The sequence below is a fragment of the Dermochelys coriacea genome, chromosome 20, assembly GCF_009764565.3.
Source record: "Dermochelys coriacea isolate rDerCor1 chromosome 20, rDerCor1.pri.v4, whole genome shotgun sequence".
NCBI classification, from domain to species: domain Eukaryota; kingdom Metazoa; phylum Chordata; order Testudines; family Dermochelyidae; genus Dermochelys; species Dermochelys coriacea.
In genome coordinates, this window is record NC_050087.2 from 7760574 (window position 1) to 7782790 (window position 22217).

General features: G+C 43.4%; 1 protein-coding gene across 1 annotated transcript in view; it reads right to left on the reverse strand.

The window, feature by feature from the left end:
- Nucleotides 1-590: 590 nt before the first annotated feature.
- CBX5 (chromobox 5) overlaps nt 591-22217 on the reverse strand; it is a 49799-nt gene continuing 28172 nt past the window's right edge. The window contains 4 exon segments of the mRNA XM_038378107.2: nt 591-908; nt 10848-10945; nt 15045-15231; nt 16401-16579. Of these exon segments, the coding sequence (XP_038234035.2) occupies nt 758-908; nt 10848-10945; nt 15045-15231; nt 16401-16579 (615 nt within the window). The 3' untranslated portion in view covers nt 591-757.

The following is a 22217-nucleotide window of genomic DNA, read 5'->3' on the forward strand; positions in this document are numbered from 1 at the left end:
AGGGGATACACAATCGCATTTAAAGTTAAGAAGGCTCCGCTTTTCCTATCTCCCACACATTAGACTCCTCCTGGAGGAAGGGGGCTCGCTCTGCATCTGGGAACCAATACTAATGCAGGCTGGGCTTGCAAAGACAACACAGCTAGCCTGGGAACTTATCCTAGGCATGAGACAGGCTGGAAGGCATCAGAACCCAGGACAACTGGTGTCCCCCAGGATGGAGTCCAGATGCAGAGTCCCAACAAAACTTTGCCAGTTATGTAACAACACACAAGCCAGCATACAAAGGTCACATTGACCATCTCAGGATGTTGCCCTGTGTAGCACTAGCAGGAGGGATTTCCCAAATGCAGACAGCTCCTATTGCTTTTCCAGCCAACAGCCATTTGTGCACTTGGACAGGATAACTCCACTTAGTTCTGTTTAGAAAGAGCATCGCTGCCACTCTCGGCATTTAAAGCGGCAAAAAGGGATGGAACCAAAGGGAACCAACAACTCTGTAAACCCCTGGAGGCTCTAAGAGGATGTGAGAAGTCAAAACCGTTTTCTGGAGGGTGGGGGGAGGAGAGAGGAGACACAGCACATAAATCTCGTGGGTTTCACTAGAGATGAAGCTGAACATGAAGCAAACCATTTATGTTATGACTGAACCAATAACAAGGTTTCTCCTGGGAGCACAGTAATAAGCACATTTCAATGGATGTGGTCAGGTCGGGTGGATGTGTATGTACAGCTAAGGATGGCCCAGGATGGCACTTTAGCTTTTCGCTGCTTCTCTCTCTTTGTTTTCCGTGTCCTCTGGATACGCGTGCCAGGTCAGTCTCTCCTCATAAAACGCTATCACAATCTGCGGGCATTTCACATTGGCTTCCTTTGCTAGGACCAGGTCTGCTTCATCTGTGTCTTTCCTGAAGATTCAAAGAGAGAGTATTACTATCTTTGTTAGCTCTGGATTTCCACTGGCCAGCTTTCCACATTACATTAGAACCTCAGAGTTACAAACACCTCGGGAATGGAGGTTGTTCATAATTCTGAAGTGTTCATAATTCTCAACAAAACATTATAATTGTTCTTTCAAAAGTTGACAAGTGAACATTGACTTAATACAGCTTTGAAATTTTACTATGCAGAAGAAAAATGCTTGATTTAACCATCTTGATTTAAATGAAACAAGCACAGAAACAGTTTCCTTATCTTGTCAAATATTTTTTTTTAAACTTTCCTTTTATATTTTTAGTATAACACAGTACTGTACGGTGTTTGCTTTTATTTTCTGTCTCTACTGCTGCCTGATTGTGTGCTTCCGGTTCCAAAGGAGATGTGCAGTTGACTAGTCAGTTTGTAACTCTGGTGTTCGTAAATCTGAGGTTCTACTGTAATAGGACTATAAAACTCTGCTGTGAGCAACAGCGTGAAAACACAAACACACACACACCCTTCCCTCCTTCACAGGATATGTGTCTCTCTCTTTATGTATATACATAGCCCTTCTCACCATAATCCCCGAGCACTTCCCAGCCATTAATGGGTGTGATCTCCACAGCTCCCTTGTGAGGAAGGGAAGCATCATACCCATTTTACAGATAGGAACCTGTGGGGCAGAGAGACTAAGTGACTTTACCAAGGACACAAAGGGAGCCTGGGAGTAACTGAACCCAGGTCTCCTAAATTTCTGTCCACTAGATTATCCTTCTCACTCGGTGTGCAGATTAGTTTTGGACAGTGCCTTGAAAGCACATAGCACTGTGAATGCGGCTCATAGAAACAACTTTAGTCAGATGTCAATGCTAGACTATTAAGCAGCTTCTGTTTCTGTGAAATGCTTTCCATTCCCAAAATCACTTCAGCATGTGACTAAACACTGAGCATCCCAACTAGCATTGGTGTTAGCAAGTTATGGCATTCCTTAGGAACTCTCCACAAACCTGCACTAGCTTGGGGACCAATACAGCACCCTTTCAATTTCTAGTTTTGTGCAGTACAAGCAGCTGTCTCTGGGGTGGAACAGCCAACACAACGATACCCATATACATAAGGCAAGAAACTTCCTGTTAAACTGTACGTTCACCATAAACGTAAAAGAAGAAATTACTCACTTTGTCCAGTAACAATGATTCTTTGAGATGTGTGTCCCTATGGGTGCTCCACTGTAGGTGTGTTTGTGTCCCTGCACTGCTGATCAGAGAACTTTGGTAGCAGTGTCTATTGGGCCCACGCGTGCTGTTTCTCCTCATGCTGAGCCATGAGGCTAGTCAGCGTGCACGGGCTAACCCCCCTCAGCTCCTTCTCTACCGCAGTCATTGACAAGAACTCTGAAGTAGAGGGGAAGAGGGTGGGTCATTACTGCACAGGTGAGTAACTTCTTCAAGTAGTGTCCCTATGGGCATTCCAGTGAAGGTGACTCCCAAGCAGTACCCGTTCTGGAAGGCTGGAATTTCAGAGTCGGGTCAGTTACAGATGACAGTACTATGGAGCTGAAGATGGCATTGGAGGCGGAGTCCCCAGTGATCGCATAATATTCTGCGAAAGCATGGACTGACGCCCATGCGGCATTATCTGATTAGAGTATAATAATGCAAATCACTATTGCTACCACTGTTATACAATTGCAACAAATCTTATACAAAATGTAATGCATGGCCAGAAAGGGCCAAGCAGCTTGCAGGCTAAATGACCCAGAGCCAACCTTTAGAGACATGTAGAAAAGTATGTGAATGGTAATTAGGGTCATTCCATGGTAGATAGGCTAGAACTTTGAAATGCAAACCTATACTGTTAGAAATCAGAGGTGATATTAATTATATGTGTGTACTCATATCGTTAGATGTTAGCTATGTAAACAGACAGTTCAAAGGGAAATAGTAACATTTAAATGAACTGTAAACATAGTGATATCACTGTATTCATCTCTCTTTGAAATGTATAGCAAATCACCTGAGAATGGTGGAAAACGGGCAACTGCCTCATGATAATCTGTGTAGCTAATTACAGTGATGCTTAGGAAATAGGTCTACTTCCAAAGCTCCATAATTGCCTATTGTTTGCCTAAGGACTCTGAGCTTCCAAAGAAAACCTGGAACTGTATAAAAACCCTTGGGATCCTGATCCTTTTTATCTCAGATGTGCTTAATGCTTCACAAAGGGGAATTTTAAGCCATAAGGCTGAGATCTCCAGTCCTAATCTGGATCACCCTGAATATGAACATTGGACTATAACCTATGGACTAATTTTGAAAGAACTCTTTGCAACTACAAAACTCACTATCTATACTATGAATCTGATCTCACAACTGTACTCATGTCTGTATGTATATTGATCTTTTAACCAATACCCACTCTTTTCTTTTTTAATAAATTTTAGTTTAGTTAGTTAATAAGAATTGGCCGTAAGGGCATAATTCGGTAAGATCTGAAATATTCATTAACCGGGGAGGTAATGTGTCCTATCATTTGGGATTGGTAGAACTTTTTTATATGATGAATAAGATTTTCAGTAATCCTCATCATATTTCACTTGGGTGTCTGGGTGGAGGCCTGAGGCTGGGTTGCTTTAAGGGAACTGTGTTGTTGGCTTCTGGATAACCAGTGAAGTATTATAGAAGCTGTTTTGTGCTTGGTAAATCTAAGTACTGGAATATCCACCAGCTCTGGGGATTGTCTGCCCTATTCTTTGCAGTTCACCCTAACTGAGTAACTTCAGCGTTGGTCCCCAGGACTCCAGTCACAGCCCATGTCACACTTCTACAGATCTCTGAGATAGAAACATTCATGAAAAAGGCGATAGATGAGGAGATCAACCTTGTGGAGTGTGTAAGAGTAGTATCTGGAGGTGTCATACTGCGAACTTGGTAACATTGTCTGATGCAGTTTAAGACCCACTTGGAGAGTCTTTGGGCTGATACTGGTGAGCCCTTGGATGTGTCTGTAATGAAAAGGAAAAGCTTGGGGAACTTTCTGAAAGCTTTCATCCTGCCCAGGTAGAAGGCTAGGGCTCTCCTGCCATTTGAAGTGTGTAATTTAGCCTCCCTGTTAACTTGGTGAGGCTTGGAATAGAAGGTTGAAAGATGAATCAACCTTAGGTTATCTTCGGAATGAATTTTGGATGCAGCCTGAGTGTAACCTTGTCCTAAAAGGATACCATTGAAGGGGGGATGTGCCATCAGAGCCACTATTTCTCCTATTCTCCTGGCCAAAGTAATTGCTATCAAGAAGGCCGTTGTCACCGACAGGTATGTAAGCGAACAGGTGGCCATGGGTTCGAAGGGAGGCCTAGTCAGTCCCTAGTCATATTTAAGTCCCATGTGGGAGTAGGAAGTTGAGGTTGTAGGAAAAGGTTTACTGTACCCTTGAGGATCCTTTGGTGGTTGGGTGTGACAGCACTGAGCACCCCTCTACTGGATGCTGGAAAGCTATTAGAGCTGCTAGGTGGACTCAGAGAGTGCTCAGAGACTGTTCCAATATTTTTAGGGCCAGAACAAGTCTAAGATATGTGGAATAGTCGCGGATGTTGGGGAGATTTGTTGTGAAGTATACCAAATCCGAAACCTGGACCATTTTTGGAGTTAAGTACCTCGTGTTGAGGACTTTCTACTGTGTAATAATACCTCTTGCACATCATTCAAACAGAAGTTTTCTAGGCGTTTGAACCAAGGATCCATGCCTTAAGGCAGAGAACCCTCAAGCCAGGATGTAGGTCCTGGGAAAGGAGGTACGGAGTGACAGGGAGAGGGATCGGCAGGCACGTTATGCACTGTGACAGCTAAGGGAACCAGGTGTGTCTCGGCCAAGTAGGAGCGATCAGAATGACGTGTGCTCCATTTCTTTTTATTTTCAGCAGAACCTTCAATAGTAGGGGAAAAGGAGGAAAGGCAGAAAGAAGGTCCCCATCCCAGGGGAGGAGAAGGAGAGCATCAACTTGGGAGTGTTGTCTTATCCCTGCTCTGGAGCAGTAGCATGGACATTTTTTGTACAGGTAAGTGGCAAACAAGACTGCGGTCAGTGTTCCCAGCGACCAAATAGATTGTGAAGTACTACTGGGTTTAGCTCTCACTTGTGGTCATGCGGGTGTGACATTACACCCATATTCTTCATAGAAATATTGTTGTGATATGAATATAGCATAACTAAGATATGTTTTATGCAAGATGGGTCATGTGAGGAATCATTGAAAAGGTTATGATCTACTGAATGTGTTTATCCAATTTGCATGCATGTAAAATTTCTGTATCTGAAGTTAGAAATATTGACTATGTAACAATTACAACTGTGTGTATATGAGGGGGAACACCCACCAGACAGTAAGCAATCAGCCTGAATGAGCCATTTAAGGACAAAAGAACTTTGAAGATACTAATCTGAGGAGCTTCCTGGGAAGCTTTCTGAGGCGCTTCCTGGGATGTTGCTTTGACACTGCAGGGTCATCTGATGAGGTCACTGATATGGAGTACCACTGTGGACACTGCTGGTATTTTTCCAGTGGAAACAAAAGATTCCCACCTTATGTAAATTCTATTTATGGCTGGGAAGTAATGCAATCAGGACTCTTCTCCATTGCCTCTCTATCCAAGAAGGAAGATTGCTAAAAACACCTGAAGGGAAAAGCTGAGACAGGGGTCCAGTCTGTGAAGAGAAATAACTGGAACCCTAAGCTACAGAAACTCTGCAACCTGCCTAAAACAACATTTAGGGTGAAAAATTACATTTTGTAACCTGTTTCTTGAGTGTGTTAAGCTTAGTTTGCATGTTTTGTTTTATTTGCTCAGTAGTCTGCTTTGTTCTGATTTCTATCCCTTATAAACCTTTTGTAGTTAATAAACTTATTTCTTGTTTATTTCAAAACCCAGTTTGTGCTGATCTTTCTATTCAGGACAAGACATTATTTTGGGTTTATACCCCAAAGGAGGTGTGCATGTGAGTGCTGGCCATTCTCCTAGCTAAGTCCTCCCACACAGAGCTGATTTCATTCTGTGTCTGCAGCAGGTTATGGCCTTACCTATGTGTGTGCTGGAGAAGGCTTGCGAGCCTAGCACAGCAAGAACAGGGTGAGGAAACCCAGGCTGGTGGTAAGGACAGGCTCAGTGAGACCCCAGCACATCAGATGGCACCCCAAAAGGGGGGTCCAACCTGTCACAGTGGGAATTTGCAACTAAGACTGTCCACTATTGAGTTTTATGTGCCCAGGAGGTAGGCTGCTGCCAGTGTGACGTTGTGGGAGTTCCATAGTCTCATTGCCTCCATGCAGAGGGAGGGTGACCAAGCTTCCCCTTGTCAATTTATGTAGTACATGCAGGCTACATTGTTTGTTAGGACTCTTGTCTGAGGTCCTTTGATCAGCAGGAGGAAGTGGGCGCAGGCATTCCTGACTGCCCTTAGCTTGAGGAGGTTGATGTGAAGGGTTATCTTTGTGAGTGACCATTTGCCTTGTGTTATAAGGCTGGTGGAAAAGGGCAGGCTCAGTGAGACCCCAGCACATCAGGTGGCAATGTGCACCACCCTATGAGCAATGTGTTGGTGATGAAAAGCAACACACTGTGGAGATGGACCTGGCCGCAGTGTCAGTTGTGTCAAGGGCAGATGATAGCGCTGTCTTTGCTTCTAGCTGTCCCTCCTGAACGATGACCTTAAATTGATCACAATGTGACTTGGGCAGCTGTTCAATAAAATCATTCAGTTTTGAATTTATGTAGTTGTATTTCACCATGAGGGCTTGGTAATTAGCGATTCGATTGGAGCATGGCCAAGAAGTACTCCTTCCTCCCAAAAAAGATCCAAACGCTTCCATTCCCTGTCATAGGGAGTGGACCTCATCTGGTGTTGATAGCCATAGGAGTTAACAGTATCCACCACAATGGAATTGAGTGGAGGGTAGGAAAAGAGGAATTCAGTCTCCCTTGTTGGACATCTTGCTAGGTCCTGGAAGAGGAAAAATTGTCTGCCAGAAACAACGGGGGAGGCATAACGGCATCATCCACGGAGGAGGAGGAGGAAATGGTCCTCAGGGTCACTTCTTCCTCAGTGCCACCCTCCTGTTCCTCCACGATTTCTTCCAGTGGTTCTGAGACCTGGGACATCACGGCCGAAGGGGTGTAACTCATGGGTTCTCAAGTGGGGCTAGAGGTTCAAGAGGCATGGTGGTGATATGCAGCCCAACGGTCCCAGTATGGCCTCTGGGGTGGTGGCATAGACATCAGTGGTGGTGCTCATGGATTGCCATACCAAGGTGATGGTGGTGGGGACATCTGAGGGTATCCTTGAGAGCTCTTCTGATATTGGGCACCACAAGGAGCCTGTGAGGAGTATTGAGATGTCATCTCCTCAGCTTCACTGTCCGAGTCCTCACTGGAGGAAGACTCCCGTGCCGAATGAAAACTGTGTGGCGGTACTGGCACCGAAGAGGAGACTACCTCAGCAAGTCTGTTACAGAGGTCCCTGGAGTGTTGGAATTCGGCAGTGCCGGGGGCAGGGGGGAGAGAAGGGACGGAATCTAGGCAGTACCAGTCGCTCTGGTGCTGGATGAAGCATCAAGTATGGTACCAATGCGGGATCACGTATCAGTAATGCCTTTTTGGAGGAGTGCTTACTCCTGTGTTTGTCCCTCGGTGCCACTGACTCAGCGCCCATGCCCATCGAGTCCAAAGGCTTGTCAACGGTACCTGCCACTGAGGACTTCCATGAGCCATGGGAACAGGACCGAAAAGGTCTCGGTGCTGGCAGCATGAGGATACTGAGTTTGCCAGAGAATGTTTACAGCTATCTTGGTGCTCACTGTGGGGACCTTTCACTCTCTTTTTTGATGATTTGTGAGAAGGGTCAGCAGCTTGTTTCTTTGACCCAGTCTTTAAGTGTTAAGGGCTGTCGAGAAGACTCGCATCTGCCAGGTGACTTGTGGTGCAGGTCTGGAGAGGGTCGGAGAGCTGACTCCATGAAGATAACCTGCCTGAGCTCTCTATTCTTAGAAGACGGGGGCCCGAGTTGTTGGCAAAGACCACACTTTTGTTGGATGTATCCTTCCCCAAGGCAGCGAATGCACTGGGAGTACTTGTCTGCAATAGGGACTGCCACTTTGCAAGAAAGGGACTTCTTGAAGCCTGGTGAGCCGGACACACCCCACTGGGGGAAGGGTCCACAATAGGGGGGTGGGGGGGCAGGAAAAGCAGGAAAAGAAACTAAAGGGTATCTTTTTATTATTTTATTTTAAAAAGGGGAAAAATAAGAAAAGAGAAAAAACTACAACTAAAAACTAGGAGGCTAACTAGCTATAGAAATGCAAAGTATGGTAATGGAAGTAATGGTCTTAATAGTCAGGGGCAGTTGAAAAGGCATTGATGGGGTTTAGCCCTTGCACGCTCACTAGACTTGTGGCACAGCACAAGGAGAGACAGTTCATGTGCAGGCCTAACGGACATCGCTACTGAAGTTCTCCGATCGGCAGCGCCGGCACGCAAGCACACCTACAGTGGAGCACCTGCCAGGACGCGACTCAGAGAAGAACTGAATAGTGGAGCAACAGCTGCCCCAGCGCTACCATCAAGTAAAACTGCCAGATAAATTCAATTTATGTACAGGATTATAGGAAACTTCATTTCCTGCTCCCCACAATCATCTTCCATCCCAATCAGTGTAATGCTGTCCACTTTGGTAATGTCAAGAACAACATTAGTTTAATATTCACCCCTCACCAGGGAGCTCTCTCTCCCTGCCTCTCTCATCTACCAAGATTTTGCCATCTTCATCTTGTGAGATCACTTGCAGTTTCCACCTCTGTTCCATAAATATAGTCCATTGATATAGGATACTTTTATGCACACCTTCTTCCCCGAGTATCACCATTCCTACACCGGGTGTAATCTGTGCTGTGCAAATGAGGTGGCAGGATGAGACCTGTCAATAACCATGTCAGGGGCTGGCTCTACCTTCAGGAACACAAAGCAGTGAGAAGGCATCCAAACCTGAAAGCCCACTTAATTATTAATTTCCCCAATTAAATCCATCTGCAGAACACAGCAGTGTAACTCTTCTACTGATCTGACTCAAAATGTAGAAGGGTAACAGTGAATTAGGACAAGACTGAACAGTCGAAGTTCAGATGTTATCCCCCCAGTGCAGAAATGGCAGCAGCAAAACCCCCTGGCTGAGCTCAGAGTGAATGTTTTAGAGGCAAAACTTTTTTTTTCCATTTGTAAAGACAATATCCCAGGACCAGAGAGGCCTCTGCAGATGTTGCCTTCACTCCTTGTTTGCAGCATCTGGCAAAAGCCTGCAACATGACCAAGTTTCTGCCTTACACATTTCTTCATACAGCACGTGAATTTACAATGTAGAAGTGTGCTCACTCTTAATAAGCTTTTATCGTTACATTCCTTTAGTACAACATCTTTAGCCACCTGGTAATGTATGCATAAGGTGCTTTTTCACCTTTAACTAGTGAGTACAGAACAAAGAGAACTGTTGGATTTCTATATGCACAAGAGCTTACCAAAAGATAGGCTCAATTAACAGCTGTAAGAGCAACACCCAGCGTGCGTCACTTTGTCCTTATAATGTTTAGCTTTGGTGCATATTGCGGGCAGAGGACCCGAGACCTGTGGGAAGTACAAGACTTTGCCTGCTGATTTGAGGCAATGGAGAGAATCTGCTTCTGTCCTGCTGGGTTTCAGGGAAGCCAAAGCAGAGCCAGGGCTCACTCTTGTGCTGGACTCTGGGCCAATGAGAGCAGGTGCCACGAGCCAAGGAACTATTTACGGCAGGGCTGGGAACTGGAGCAGGCAGGCAAAACAAAGCTGCAGCCTTCTCCTGCCTAGCAAAGCTGCAGGATTGCTGTGCATGAAGCTCCCAGCTCTTTGTCTTTGCAGAGGGTGGGGGAGGGGCCACTGGCTGCCTGCTATGACGGCCCAGCAAGATGCCAACCCAGATGAGAAAAGCAAAGGAACCAACAAAACAAAAAAGCTTCAAAAACAGACTCCAACGAGAGACTGCTGAATTGGAATTAATTTGCAAACTGGATACAATTAATTTAGGCTTGAATAGAGACTGGGAATGGATGAGTCATTACACAAAGTAAAACTATTTCCCCATGGTATTTCTCCCCCCCCACCCCACCCCCCACTGTTCCTCTGATATTCTTGTTAACTGCTGGAATTAGCCTACCTGCTTGTCACCATGGAAGGTTTTCCTCCTTTCCCCCCCCTGCTGTTGGTGATGGCTTATCTTAAGTGATCACTCTCCTTACAGTGTGTATGATAAACCCATTGTTTCATGTTCTCTGTGTGTGTGTATATAAATCTCTCCTCTGTTTTTTCCACCAAATGCATCCGATGAAGTGAGCTGTAGCTCACGAAAGCTTATGCTCTAATAAATTTGTTAGTCTCTAAGGTGCCACAAGTACTCCTTTTCTTTTTGCGAATACAGACTAACACGGCTGCTACTCTAAAGCCAAATGGGAATCTCTTTCAAAGGATTTCCTGTGCGCTATCACTGGGGGGAGTGGGGGGCAGTCGGGAGGAGCAGAGTTGGAAATTGCCTAGTTGCTGGTTCCAGCAGGAAGCTTGAACTTGATTGTGTTCTGGGACAGGGGAGCGAGCCCCAGAACCAGTGAACACCAGGTCAGTGGCACAGCAGAGGTAAAACCTAAGATAGGAGGGGCAAGCCTGAATAAGAGAGAATGAAGCCACACAAAAGAAAGTGGAGCTACCTAGTTGCCCTAGTCCTGTTTACTACAGTGGCTCACTTGGGACCATTGCTTCCCTGGGTGTGTTAGATGAGAGCACAGACCAGAAAACCATCCAAGCTACTAATCTGAAAGAGGGGGAAGGGGGAGGGGGGGAAAAATGATGACACTCCGGACTTACCATTTCATTAAGAACATTAAATCTCCACAGGAGTCTGTGGCACCGATGATCTTTTCTGGCTCTAATCCTCTTTCAAAGCCCCTGGCAATATCGTTGCTCTGGCAAGGATAGAATGGGTTGAAAAAAAAAAAAGTTATAACAATTTATATTATCTTTGGCCATTTCTTTACATCCTGACAATTTAGAATGAAGCAGGCTTAAAAGGGCACTGGCAACCCTCTGATATGTAGAAATATGGTGGGGTTATAAAAAGATGGCTAGACTCCTTAACTTCTCCAACTCATTGTTTGGAATCTACAATTCATGAGTCAATAATAATGAACATGGAGAGAGGGGAAAACAAGGAAATCCATAAAGACAAGCCCCTATTTTAGGGCAGTCAGTTTAAATTTACAGCTGCTGAGAGGTCCTGGATTGATAACAGACATCCCCAAAGATCAAAGTCTGCTTCCCCAGAAGAGGAATATCTCTGGCTGCAGTGACACTAGCTTCTCGAGCTTACCACCAACTCCAAAGGAAGAGGAGAGTTTGATTCTGTCCATGAGGTCTCTGGGCTGAGGTCACCAACAATGGGACAATTTGTACATTTTTACTAACAGTTTGAGATGGGGCTTTTGAGCGTGGGAGGGAGGCAGGGGTGATGCAGCTCCTTGCACATACCATCTGATGGCTGTTAGGTGGCCGGACAGCTTTCAGTCACCAAGGCCATAGTGTCTAGGATGAGGGTTCTCTCTTTCATTGCAGCAGCACATGGTATTCTCAGATACGCATGTTTGGTGCTTGCCATGCTGTACAACAGATGCTGCTATGCAGATCAAGAGGCAAACAAAGAGGCAGCCAGTTTGGCTTTGGATGCACTAAAAACATTTGCCAAATGAAGAAACGCTCAGAGGGTAATGAGAGAATACAGACCCAAGCAAAATCTGGCTACTTCACTAGTGACTAGGAGACCCACTGGGAATGCACCAATTTCAGTAAATGAATAAAATACAAAAAATCTAAGCTACTGCATCACAATTTGCACGGTAATTTGGAGACAACAGGCATTTAGTTTTTATATTGGAGATAGGTCTAATCAAAAGTACAGACCTATACACTGTACAACTTTAGAAGAGTTTGGGTCTGGAGGAGAACTTTTAATGTTCAACTCATCACTATCTTCAGCTGCAATACTACAGTGTTGGGGCTAAATTTTCAAAAGAGCTCAGCACCCAAACAACTGCCTTTGAGAACAATGGGAGCTGGGCGCATTTGAAAGTCTCCCACTTCATTTAGGTGCCTACACAGGAGCTGAGCACATTCAAAAATATATGCCTGACCCCAATCACGGGTGCTCAGAGCTTTCTAAAAATCTAACCCTAAACATTCTGTGGTATATTTGGTTAAAACAGGGAAGTTTTATCAATGACAGCTCAGCTACTAGATCTAGCTGAGATGTGGAGGGTAGAGGAGCATTTTGGGGGTAAACAAAGATGCGTACCTCAAGGATATTTTACTGCAGGTGCCACACAAGAGATCATATGGTGTAAGGGGCACAGCTTAACAAACAAATCATATTTCTGTTTGAAATAGTGGCCCTATTATTGTTACATGCAATAACTGAGATTACCATCACCGAAAGATTAGAGGGGGGGAAATTTCCCAAGAGTATATTTTGTGCATTTCACAACACTTTGTGTATCAGTTTCACTGTTTCTCCTATAATTACCCAGCTTCCCCTTTTGTCTTTACACAAGAAAGGAGAGGAAAAAAACATCTTTTAGAAAGTGTGACTAAGCCACAGAAATTGGCAGGGGACTTGGGGACAGGTGCATTTTCTCAAACTACTTTCAATTCTTTTTTTTTTAAATTATCTAGATTTCAAAACAATGTCCCTTGTAACAATGATTAAGAAATATCTGCGATTCCTTTTTTGCCCACAGAAGATGTATGCAAGGCTCCAGCCTTTTAATGTTCAATCATGGACTCATGGCTGATGTAACAAAGCAGGGGAAACTCCAGCTTCAGATACATGGCAATTGCCATGAAACGTACTGGTGGATGCAAGCATGGCATGGATTTCTAAGACCCATACCAGTGTGTTGATATTTGCATCATCTCTTTGGGAAACTGTGCCAAGCTAGAACATTGGAATCAGAAGACAAGATGCTTCAGCTAAGCTGCAGAAATCAAACTGCTCATTTTACTGGTGGAAAGCTTTAGTTCCAAAACTTTAAATAGGATACATAATGGGTTATAAAACTGTAATCCCTACACACTAAGGGTAACCTTCTGGATATGAAATATATGACCTTATTACCCCTTATGATTTCATTACCGGCAGATAGTAGCAATGTGGGTTTGAATCTCCAATGACTTAGCCATAACTTTGTACAGACACAGCTGTAAAGGGCAGGGCATTTCTTCAAATAAGGTTGTAAAAAAAGCAACGAGAAGACAGTTCTGCAGGAGAGTTTCTTCAGGAAAGAAAATCTGAGACATAAAATACTGCTCAATGGTTCCTCATTTATGTAAGATTCCATATATTAGTCTTTTCCACAAAGATGGGCTTTAATAACCCATCTTCTCATGCTTTGTGCATTGGACAGCGAATTCTGCACATCTGAGAAACTTTTTTTTTTTTAAAAGGGAGTCAACATTTTTATTTTATACTTCAGCCAACAAGGCACCCTCATCATAATTGAGTATCAAGGTGCTTGCAGTGCCAGTAATTTAACCAACAGGCATCATTACCTCCAGCATCTTATCTGGATTTCCTACATTTTCAAAGCCACGTCTGGGGATTTACTTTCAATGCCCCATTGGCTTTTAATGGTGGTTAAAAGTCTCTGCAGCACTTTGAAACACAGAGCTCCTATTCTAAGAGAAAGCACCATGTTTCTGCAGCTCTGTTGTATTCCTTGATTTCCTTTCCTCTCTTGACCATGAAAGGTCCACCCCACCACCTCTGCAGGCTGTAAATACTCCCTCCATAGTTGCTTGACCTTCCCCTGTTTCCATCAGCCTATACTGTAGTTTTGGCCTCCAGAGTTTGAAAATTAAATGGCTGGGTTTCATTAAATATTTGCTAACAGATTAGAAAGGCCTGTCAGTCTTCTGTGATCTTCACAGCTGTGAACAGCGCTTTGTCTCAACAAGGCTAAAACCATAACCTCCATAAAAGTTACTCTGGTTTCCCAGGTCTACTTTAAATGTACACGGTTCTGAAGTGACATCTAAGCCATATTGAAATCAATGGGAGTTTTGCCACTGATTGCAAGGAGGCCAGGATTTCACCTCTGACCTTTGAAGCCCTTACTAGCTAGGCCCCCATCTTGAAAAATGTATTTCCCTCAGTGATGTGTCATGGCAGCTATTGGCTGGTACAGATGACAGAGTCCATGGCCAAACACTCAGGAGCCAGAGCTGTCCCAGTGGAGATCTGTACAACATCCAGCTGTGGGTGTCAGGAGGAGACCACATCTTGTCAACTGCACAAAGAGATGCATCTTTCAGGAGATGCTGCAACAACTTTCCAAAGAGAAGAGCAGAAGTGCCCAGCAGCATTCCAGTGGGAGACAGCAATCAATAACGAAAGCAAGGGAAGGACAGAGGAAATGGGTCCTACTTTACACAGAAGTTGTTCATTTTACTGATGCATCCTCCCTAGAGCCCCAAATGATTGTTGCAGACTGAGACATACAGGAAAGCCTCTTGCTTTAGGCACGTATTGTTTTAAGGCAAGTTCTACTTTAAAACACTTATGTCAAGCTTAAATCGGCATTTAAAGTCTCTTTCTTCAGTCAAACTTCAAACAATAAGCTGTATTTCTTGTGTCCTAGCCTACTGCAGTTTGCTCCTTGTTTGTTTATTAATCTTTATTATATTTAAGATCCTAATTATTTTTAGTGATTCAATTTTTTGGAGTCAGCGGCCGCATTTAGTTCATCCTATTCTAGGGCAGCTTTCTTGAAAGTCGTACAAAGCTGGCAGACTGAAGCACAGCCAAACTGAGGTGTTGCTCTATGCCAGTTTGCCTAACAGAATACACCCTCTTGACTCTTTCGTTTTAATAATTCTCTCATGTAATTTTTAGGAGGTTGCAGGTAGGAGATGGTTTCCACCAGTACAGATCAATATATTCTGTGCAGAACAGGGCTCACTGCTTTGCTAGAAGCTTGTGGCAGAATGGGGTGAAGGAAAATCCTGCAAGCTCACCTCCCTCTTCTTTTTGGTTTTGATGTCCTCAGCACTGTTGGAGAGGCTGGATTTCCTCTTTGTGCTTTCGGATTTCTCTCTTGATTTGTTGTTCTCACCCTCCTTCATTTTTTTATATTTTTTCATAAACTCGGAAATCAGCTCGGGGCAGTCCAGATTCTTCTCGGGTTCCCAAGTGTTGTGTTCCCTGCCATGGAAAAGATGGGCAACAACAATTAAAACGGAGGTGGAGAAGTTTTAATGCTGCCATCCAAAGATCATAGACATTGACCTACTCTAAAGCAAAGTTAGTTAGTTGTTAGCAAAGGTTTTAAGATGGGTTCCCCATTTCCTTTGGGAGCCCAGACACCTGCAGTATCAAAACTTTAGACACCCTTGCACTTCATGAACACATATTGCCATGTTGCTAAGTGACTCATAAGATGAAGATTTCAAAATGAAGCATAATCTCAGACTAACAGGAGACAGAGAATGCATTTGATTATTCTAGAATCACCTGGAAGTCTGCAGAGCTCTTTACTGCAGTGATAATGGAGGTCATTATCTTAAGTGAAGACATATGGAGAAACCAGGTTTGACTAAACAAGGTTCTACCAGATTTTCTATGCAAATACATACTTCCCAATCCCTCCCCCCAGAACCTTCCTTTCTGATCATCTGTATTAAATGTTCTGCGTCCCCCCAACACCCCCCCAGTATAAAGCAGTGTGCATCCATTTAAATAACCCATGCCAAGATATAAACCTTGCACATTTTCAGTCATGGCTGTGCTTCACGGTAGACTACTAGATTCCCCAATGGTCTGGGACAAAAGCCATGACAAACACAGAGGACACACAACCTGCAAAAAGTTTCCCCATTGGGGCAGATTAAGAGGAAGTTAAGGGGGAGATTTTTTTAAAAAGGCACTTGAAGTATCCCTCTTCTAAACAGCCATTTACCCAAGCTGCAGTTAATAGCATCTCCACAATAAGTCTAGACAATAACTGCTCAGGTGCACCTTCACCTGCGAGTCAGTCACTGGTGCTCAAGTGAGGAGGAAGACTATAGACGAGAGTGCTGGTGAACAACTCAAGTGGAACTACCAACTCCATGAAGTGAGAGAGGGAACGCAGATGCCAAAGGGAAAGTAACTTTTGCCAGTGTTTCACAACCCACTTACAATCCCAGGCCCTCTCCTCGTGACCCACTCATTTAAATGGATGCACGCCATTCTTATCTGGAGTGAAGAAGGCAAGCTCCACCCTTGAAGGTGTTTAGGAAAGCTTGAATGAGGGCAGCGAAGGTCAAATTTGAAGCACTGCCTGGAGCGCTGCTAAAGAAGATAGCCCAAGTCAGAAGGAAAGTTGGACTTACTCAGAGAATCCTTTCCACTTGAGAAGATACTCCACTTGACCCTTCACAACACGCCTGTCTAGCACCTTCTCCACAACATACTCCTCCTCATCTTCAGAGGACGAACTATCTGCTGTCCTCTTGGTTTTCTTTCCCATAGCGCAGGAAGTTCCACCTAATGCACCAAGGCCACCCAATTCCTGCAAATCGGAAGTGAAATGTTGTTAATTGTTGGCACTGATGCAGGCTTCAGCACTGCTCCCAGCCAAGGTATCACCCACCCATTTGGGACCCTCTAAGGTTTCTCCAACTCTTGTCACTAAAGCGCAGACCCTGCAGAGAGATCCATGGTCAGAGCTCACTGAAGGATCAGGTCCTAGGAGGACACTATGAGGAAGAATGAGCGTGAACAAGACTATGGCCTGTCATTTAAGGACTTGACAAAGTGACTTTGTCCAGAATTGCAAGATTCTTGAAGCGAGTTGGTATTTCCAGTTGAGCTGTTGATCATAGCTAAACTGATCCATTTTAATCTCTGGAAGGCCTGTCTACCCTGGGCTGGATGCAGAGTTCAGTAAATAAATATATCCTGTGGATTTGCCCAGCAGGAATGCCCCCATCTAGAACTACAAATACAACCACATTTGGGGACCCAGTTACAACAACGGGGCCCTACCTACGCCAGGGACATTTTTATAGAAATTCTGAACACCAGTCCAGCACCACAAGGATTAGCAATGTTGGAAGCCACAGCACGGATGAGCAAGGTTTATCATATGGTGTTAAATGCCAGTGGTCCATCTACATTAGGGCTTCCAGCAACAGCGGATCTGAACATTTGAAATGGTGTGATTTTTTTTTTTTTTAAACAGTTTCCTCCATGTAGAGAGGGCTTGACTGTTCTTGAACCAATTCTACAACCTTCACCTTTACAGATACCAATGGATATAACTGCCCTATCCTCCTCGGAAGGCAAGTATTATCTCTGTTTTACAGAGGAGAGAAAACGAGGCTCAGAGTTTGAAATCATGACTATGTTAAAAGACTAGACCATATCAACCTGCATTGAAAGGTCCAGATGTGATTTAACTAAGTTGCATCCTGATGTAAGAGAAACAATTGGACTGGGGTAACACAGACAGGACCTTAAACTCTGAGCCTCAGTTTCTCCTCTCTGCAAACCAGGGATAATACTTAGCTATCTCCCAAGAGAGTAGTGAGGTTAAATTAATCAGGTTTGAGATCTTTAAATGAAAACTGCTATGCAAGTATTATTAAAAGATCTGAAGAGATATCATCACTTTCCAAAACATACGTGGGTCACAAACAAGGGAAAGTTCAGCCCCAAACTAGAATTCAAGTGATTGAGAAATAAAAACGGGCTCTTTCAACCTTGACTATCACGTTACTACTGTGACTATTGGGCTGTAGCCATTAAAGGCAGGTATTCATGGGACAATAGTTAAAGTTCTGTCAATGTTAGATATAAAATGGCATTTTTGCAGGAATTTATAACTTGGCAATAAAAACCATTCCAGACAAACATGGGGTTATGAAGTTTTGGTCCACACCATTTTAGGTACAAGAGTGAAAAAAGTTGTTACAGCAGATTTGTGCTCCTATAACTTTACTCTGCTTCCAGTTTAACAAGTCTAACAAATTATTAGTCCATAAACCTCGTGTGGTCCACCTGCATTGGGTATTAAGTTTCATTTTATTTTTAAATTACAGATCCCCTCTAGTATAAAACTCAACCATTGCACATACACAGAACAGTCATTGCTGCACGTGGCCTAGCTAATTAGAAAAAAGGGTCCCAGTTTAAAATGTTGACTTTTCAACATTATTTCTTAGTACACAGGCTTACCAAACTGGGAACCTTTCCAAGCTCTGAGGTAAATACATATTTTTATAACCTTAGTTGTTGTTTCTTTAAAAGAGGAATTCAACAACCCACCCCCTGAACACGCAGCCTGTGATTTAGACAGAAACCAGGAAATTCCAGGTTAAAGCAGACTCCCAGTTCTTAACTTGGAATTTCCTGGCTTGTGTCAGTTTAGGCCACACAGCTAATGTTCATTAAACAGTTATGCATTTAGTCCTATGAGGCACTAGTATACTTCTGGCCCAGGAGTGGATGAATAAGCTGCCTGAGGGCAGAAAAAGCAAATGGACAGAGCTTGAAACAAGCCAATCACCAGCAAACCCAATTTAATTGCACTATTTCAGTGAACCTGGGAGCATGAACAGGAATCCTAACCTGGTTGCTGCAACAACAGAATTGCTAACTACAAATGCAGAATCTTTATTGATGGTGATGCATGGTCCACAATTAGCCTAATTTTCTTCACAGACCTCAACGGGAGTTTGCTGAGCCTTTTTACATGAAAAACTGAGCATATCAGCTCATGTGCCAGACACAAAAAAACGAACCTGGAAACCCATGGAATCATTTCCACACAGTCTGTTTTCAAAGTAAAATCACACTTTAAAAGCATTTTTAATGGTGTTATGCCGCATTCACACAGCTCATTGTACATGTTTTACAACACTAAGGGCTTGTCTACACTTAAAATGTTACAGCAGCACAACTACAGTGTAAGTAATCCACCTCCCTGAGGTTGCTAGATTGATGTAAGAATTCTTTGGTGACCTAGCAATATCTACAAAAGGACTTAGGTTGTCTTAACAATGCCATTCCCCTGAACGATGTAGCTAAACCAACCTAATTTTCTAGTGTAGACCAGGCCTAATTTATACACAAGGAAGTTCTAACACAAAGACAGAGCCTTGGAATAACTACTTTCACATATCAAAGTCTGGCCTTTCCTGGAGAGAAGCGGGGGGAGGGGGGAGAAGATACACGGACTTGGTTGGCTTAACTACATTGCTCGGGGATGTGGATTTTTTACATCCCTGAGCGACAGTTTTCTAGTTTAGGCCAGGCCTTATTCTTTAACTTGCTTTACTTTAATTGCAACTAACCTGCTCTTCAAACAATCCCTCCCCCAGGGTTATTCAAAAGCATGGTGATTTAATTAAAGGTTACAGCTCTGCACCAGTGAACTTGCACCACTGTAGTACTTCAGTAAAGATGCTGCTGCACCGATGGGAGAGCTTCTCCTATCCACGTAGTTATCCACTTGTACAACAGTCAGTAGCTATGTCAATGAAGAAGCCCTCTTGTCAACATAGTGCTGTTTACACTGGGGGTTAGGTTAGTGTAACTAGGTTGCTCAGCAGTGTGGATTTTTTCACACCCCGAGCAATGTAGCTATACCAATGCAAGTTTGTAATGTAGACCTGACTTCAGTCTGTCCAGGTGGTGACCATATGTGGCTACAATCCTACACTCACCTTAATCTACCTCTCTGCCACAGCCTATAGTCATGTGCAACATTTGTCTTTCTGTCATGTTATCATGTGGCTGAGGCCATGTTAGCTAGCTGGTAAGCAGCCTGCTGCTCACCCCCACCTCAGCGTTAGCATGTGCTGCAGTCTGAGAGCTCAATTCTGCAGAATAACAAGCACCACAGAGTTAAAGGCGCTCTCAGCTCTTTGCAAGATAAGGCTCAGAAGAGAGTGCATTTATTAACTCTCTGAAAGAGATCACTGCTCTAGTGTTACCTGCCTGAAAACATAAGAACGGCCCTACTGGGTCAGACCAAAGGTCCATCTATCCCAGTATCCTGTCTTCTGACAGTTGCCAGTTCCAGGTTCCCCAGAGGGAATGAACAGAGCAGGTAATCATCAAGTGATCCATCCCCTGTCGCTCATTCCCAGCTTCTGGCAAACAGAGGCTAGGGACACCATTGATGGACCTTTCTTTTTTGAACCCTGTTATGGTCTTGGCATTCACAACATCCTCTGGCAAGGAGTTCCACAGTTTGACTGTGTGTTGTGTGAAGAAATACTTCCTTTTATTTGTTTTAAACCTGCTGCCTATTAATTTCATTTGGTGACCCCTATTTCAGAACCTCAGAAATTTTGGGGATTACATGTTTTCAACATCATATTTTAATCCAGAACGTAAAGAACCACAAAATTAGCAGACTCAATGTAGTTTGATTTTAAAACAAGTCACTTTTAAACCTGTTTAAGATATGCTTTGCTATTATATTACAAAACTATGTTATAGAAATGTACGCTAGAGTATTAAGAGGAAATAAATCTGTATTTATACTTTAAAAGAACAAAGGTGAAGAGGGAAAAAAATTCCATAAAATATAGTTGGTTGCGCTGTGATACCATGGTAATGGGCATCCTGTATATACCTAAGTGTGGGTAATTTATTAAGTTAATAACTTTGTGAAATCACATGTACAAGACCACACACTAAGGCCCCCCTGCTAAAGTGCACTGCTCCAGGTTTTCAAAACAGCTCCACACCCAGCGTCTACCCAATGTGCTGAGCCCTTTTGAAAATCTGGCCATTTATTTTCATGCCTTAACGGGAGCTCTGAGCTCTTTTCAATAGCAGGCTCAGTTTCTTGTAAACATTATAAAACAGGAACAGGAGCTGCAACAACCCAAATGTCAACTCCAGATGCAACCCAGATCCAAAGAGAGAAATAACTAGTGGGATTTTCCCTTGTATATGTCTACAACAGTTGGACATCTTGTGAACTAGCACAATCACTTTTCAATTTTGGAGTCTTATGTACTGCTACTAGAGAATCCATTAAGAAAAGGAGTACTTGTGGCACCTTAGAGACTAACAAATTTATTAGAGCATAAGCTTTCGTGAGCTACAGCTCACTTCATCGGATGCATCCGATGAAGTGAGCTGTAGCTCACGAAAGCTTATGCTCTAATAAATTTGTTAGTCTCTAAGGTGCCACAAGTACTCCTTTTCTTTTTGCGAATACAGACTAACACGGCTGCTACTCTGAAACGTAGAGAATCCATTGGCAGTCTTTTTCTAAAGGCAGAAATCTCTAATCTTCCTGGAAGGGAGGAAGATGGACAAAATTAAACAATTGGAAACCTGTAAGAGTTTTACGGAAGCCTATGTGGCATCTGTTATTACAGGCAATACAGGGACAGTATTTGCAATACTTTGGTAATACTGCAAAATAAACTAGTAAAAAAGTGTTTGTAACACAAAGCTACAGGTTAAGATATCCAAAACAAAATATACATTTCCTATGCCACTGTTGTCTATCAAGTTTGGTTAAGTTGTTTCTGGTAGCACCCACAAAGTGCTAGATGCTGCACAACCACAAAACATGATATGATCCCTGTAAGGATTTCAAAGCACGTAATAATCCTTAAATATTCCAATACCTCCAGGATGGAAGTGGTAATTTTTCTGATAAATCACTCAACCTCCAAGAAACCCTAAACTTCTCACTTCTAGCAGTGGAAAAAAAATCTAGTCTACTAGAGATGACCATTCTGGAAATGGCTTTCAAAACCTTGATCTGACAGTCATGTTCAGCAAGCATAGTTCATAGCTCCTAGTTGAACTGAGATAGAATTTGGTTAAGAAAACCATTCAAGACTAGGTCATTGCAGAGCCTCAAACGATTTTCAAGGAGAATCTGTTAACATGTTAAAATTCCAGTGAAGATAATGCAGCTGTGCTTTTAACAGATTAGCTGGTCAAGGTAATCCCTAGCTAATACGCATCCAGACAAGACCTATGTTATCTGTGTAGACTGTAAACTCTTGGGGCACAGACCTGTCTTCTTACGGTATATAAAGCACATAGTCTATTTGGACATAAAGGAATCTTTGCTAACTAGCTGCAGTTTGAAAAAGCATTAAATACCACATGTTCCTTAACCCATGATCATTAAAGAGTTGCATGTTTAGAGAACTGGGACTTTTCATAAT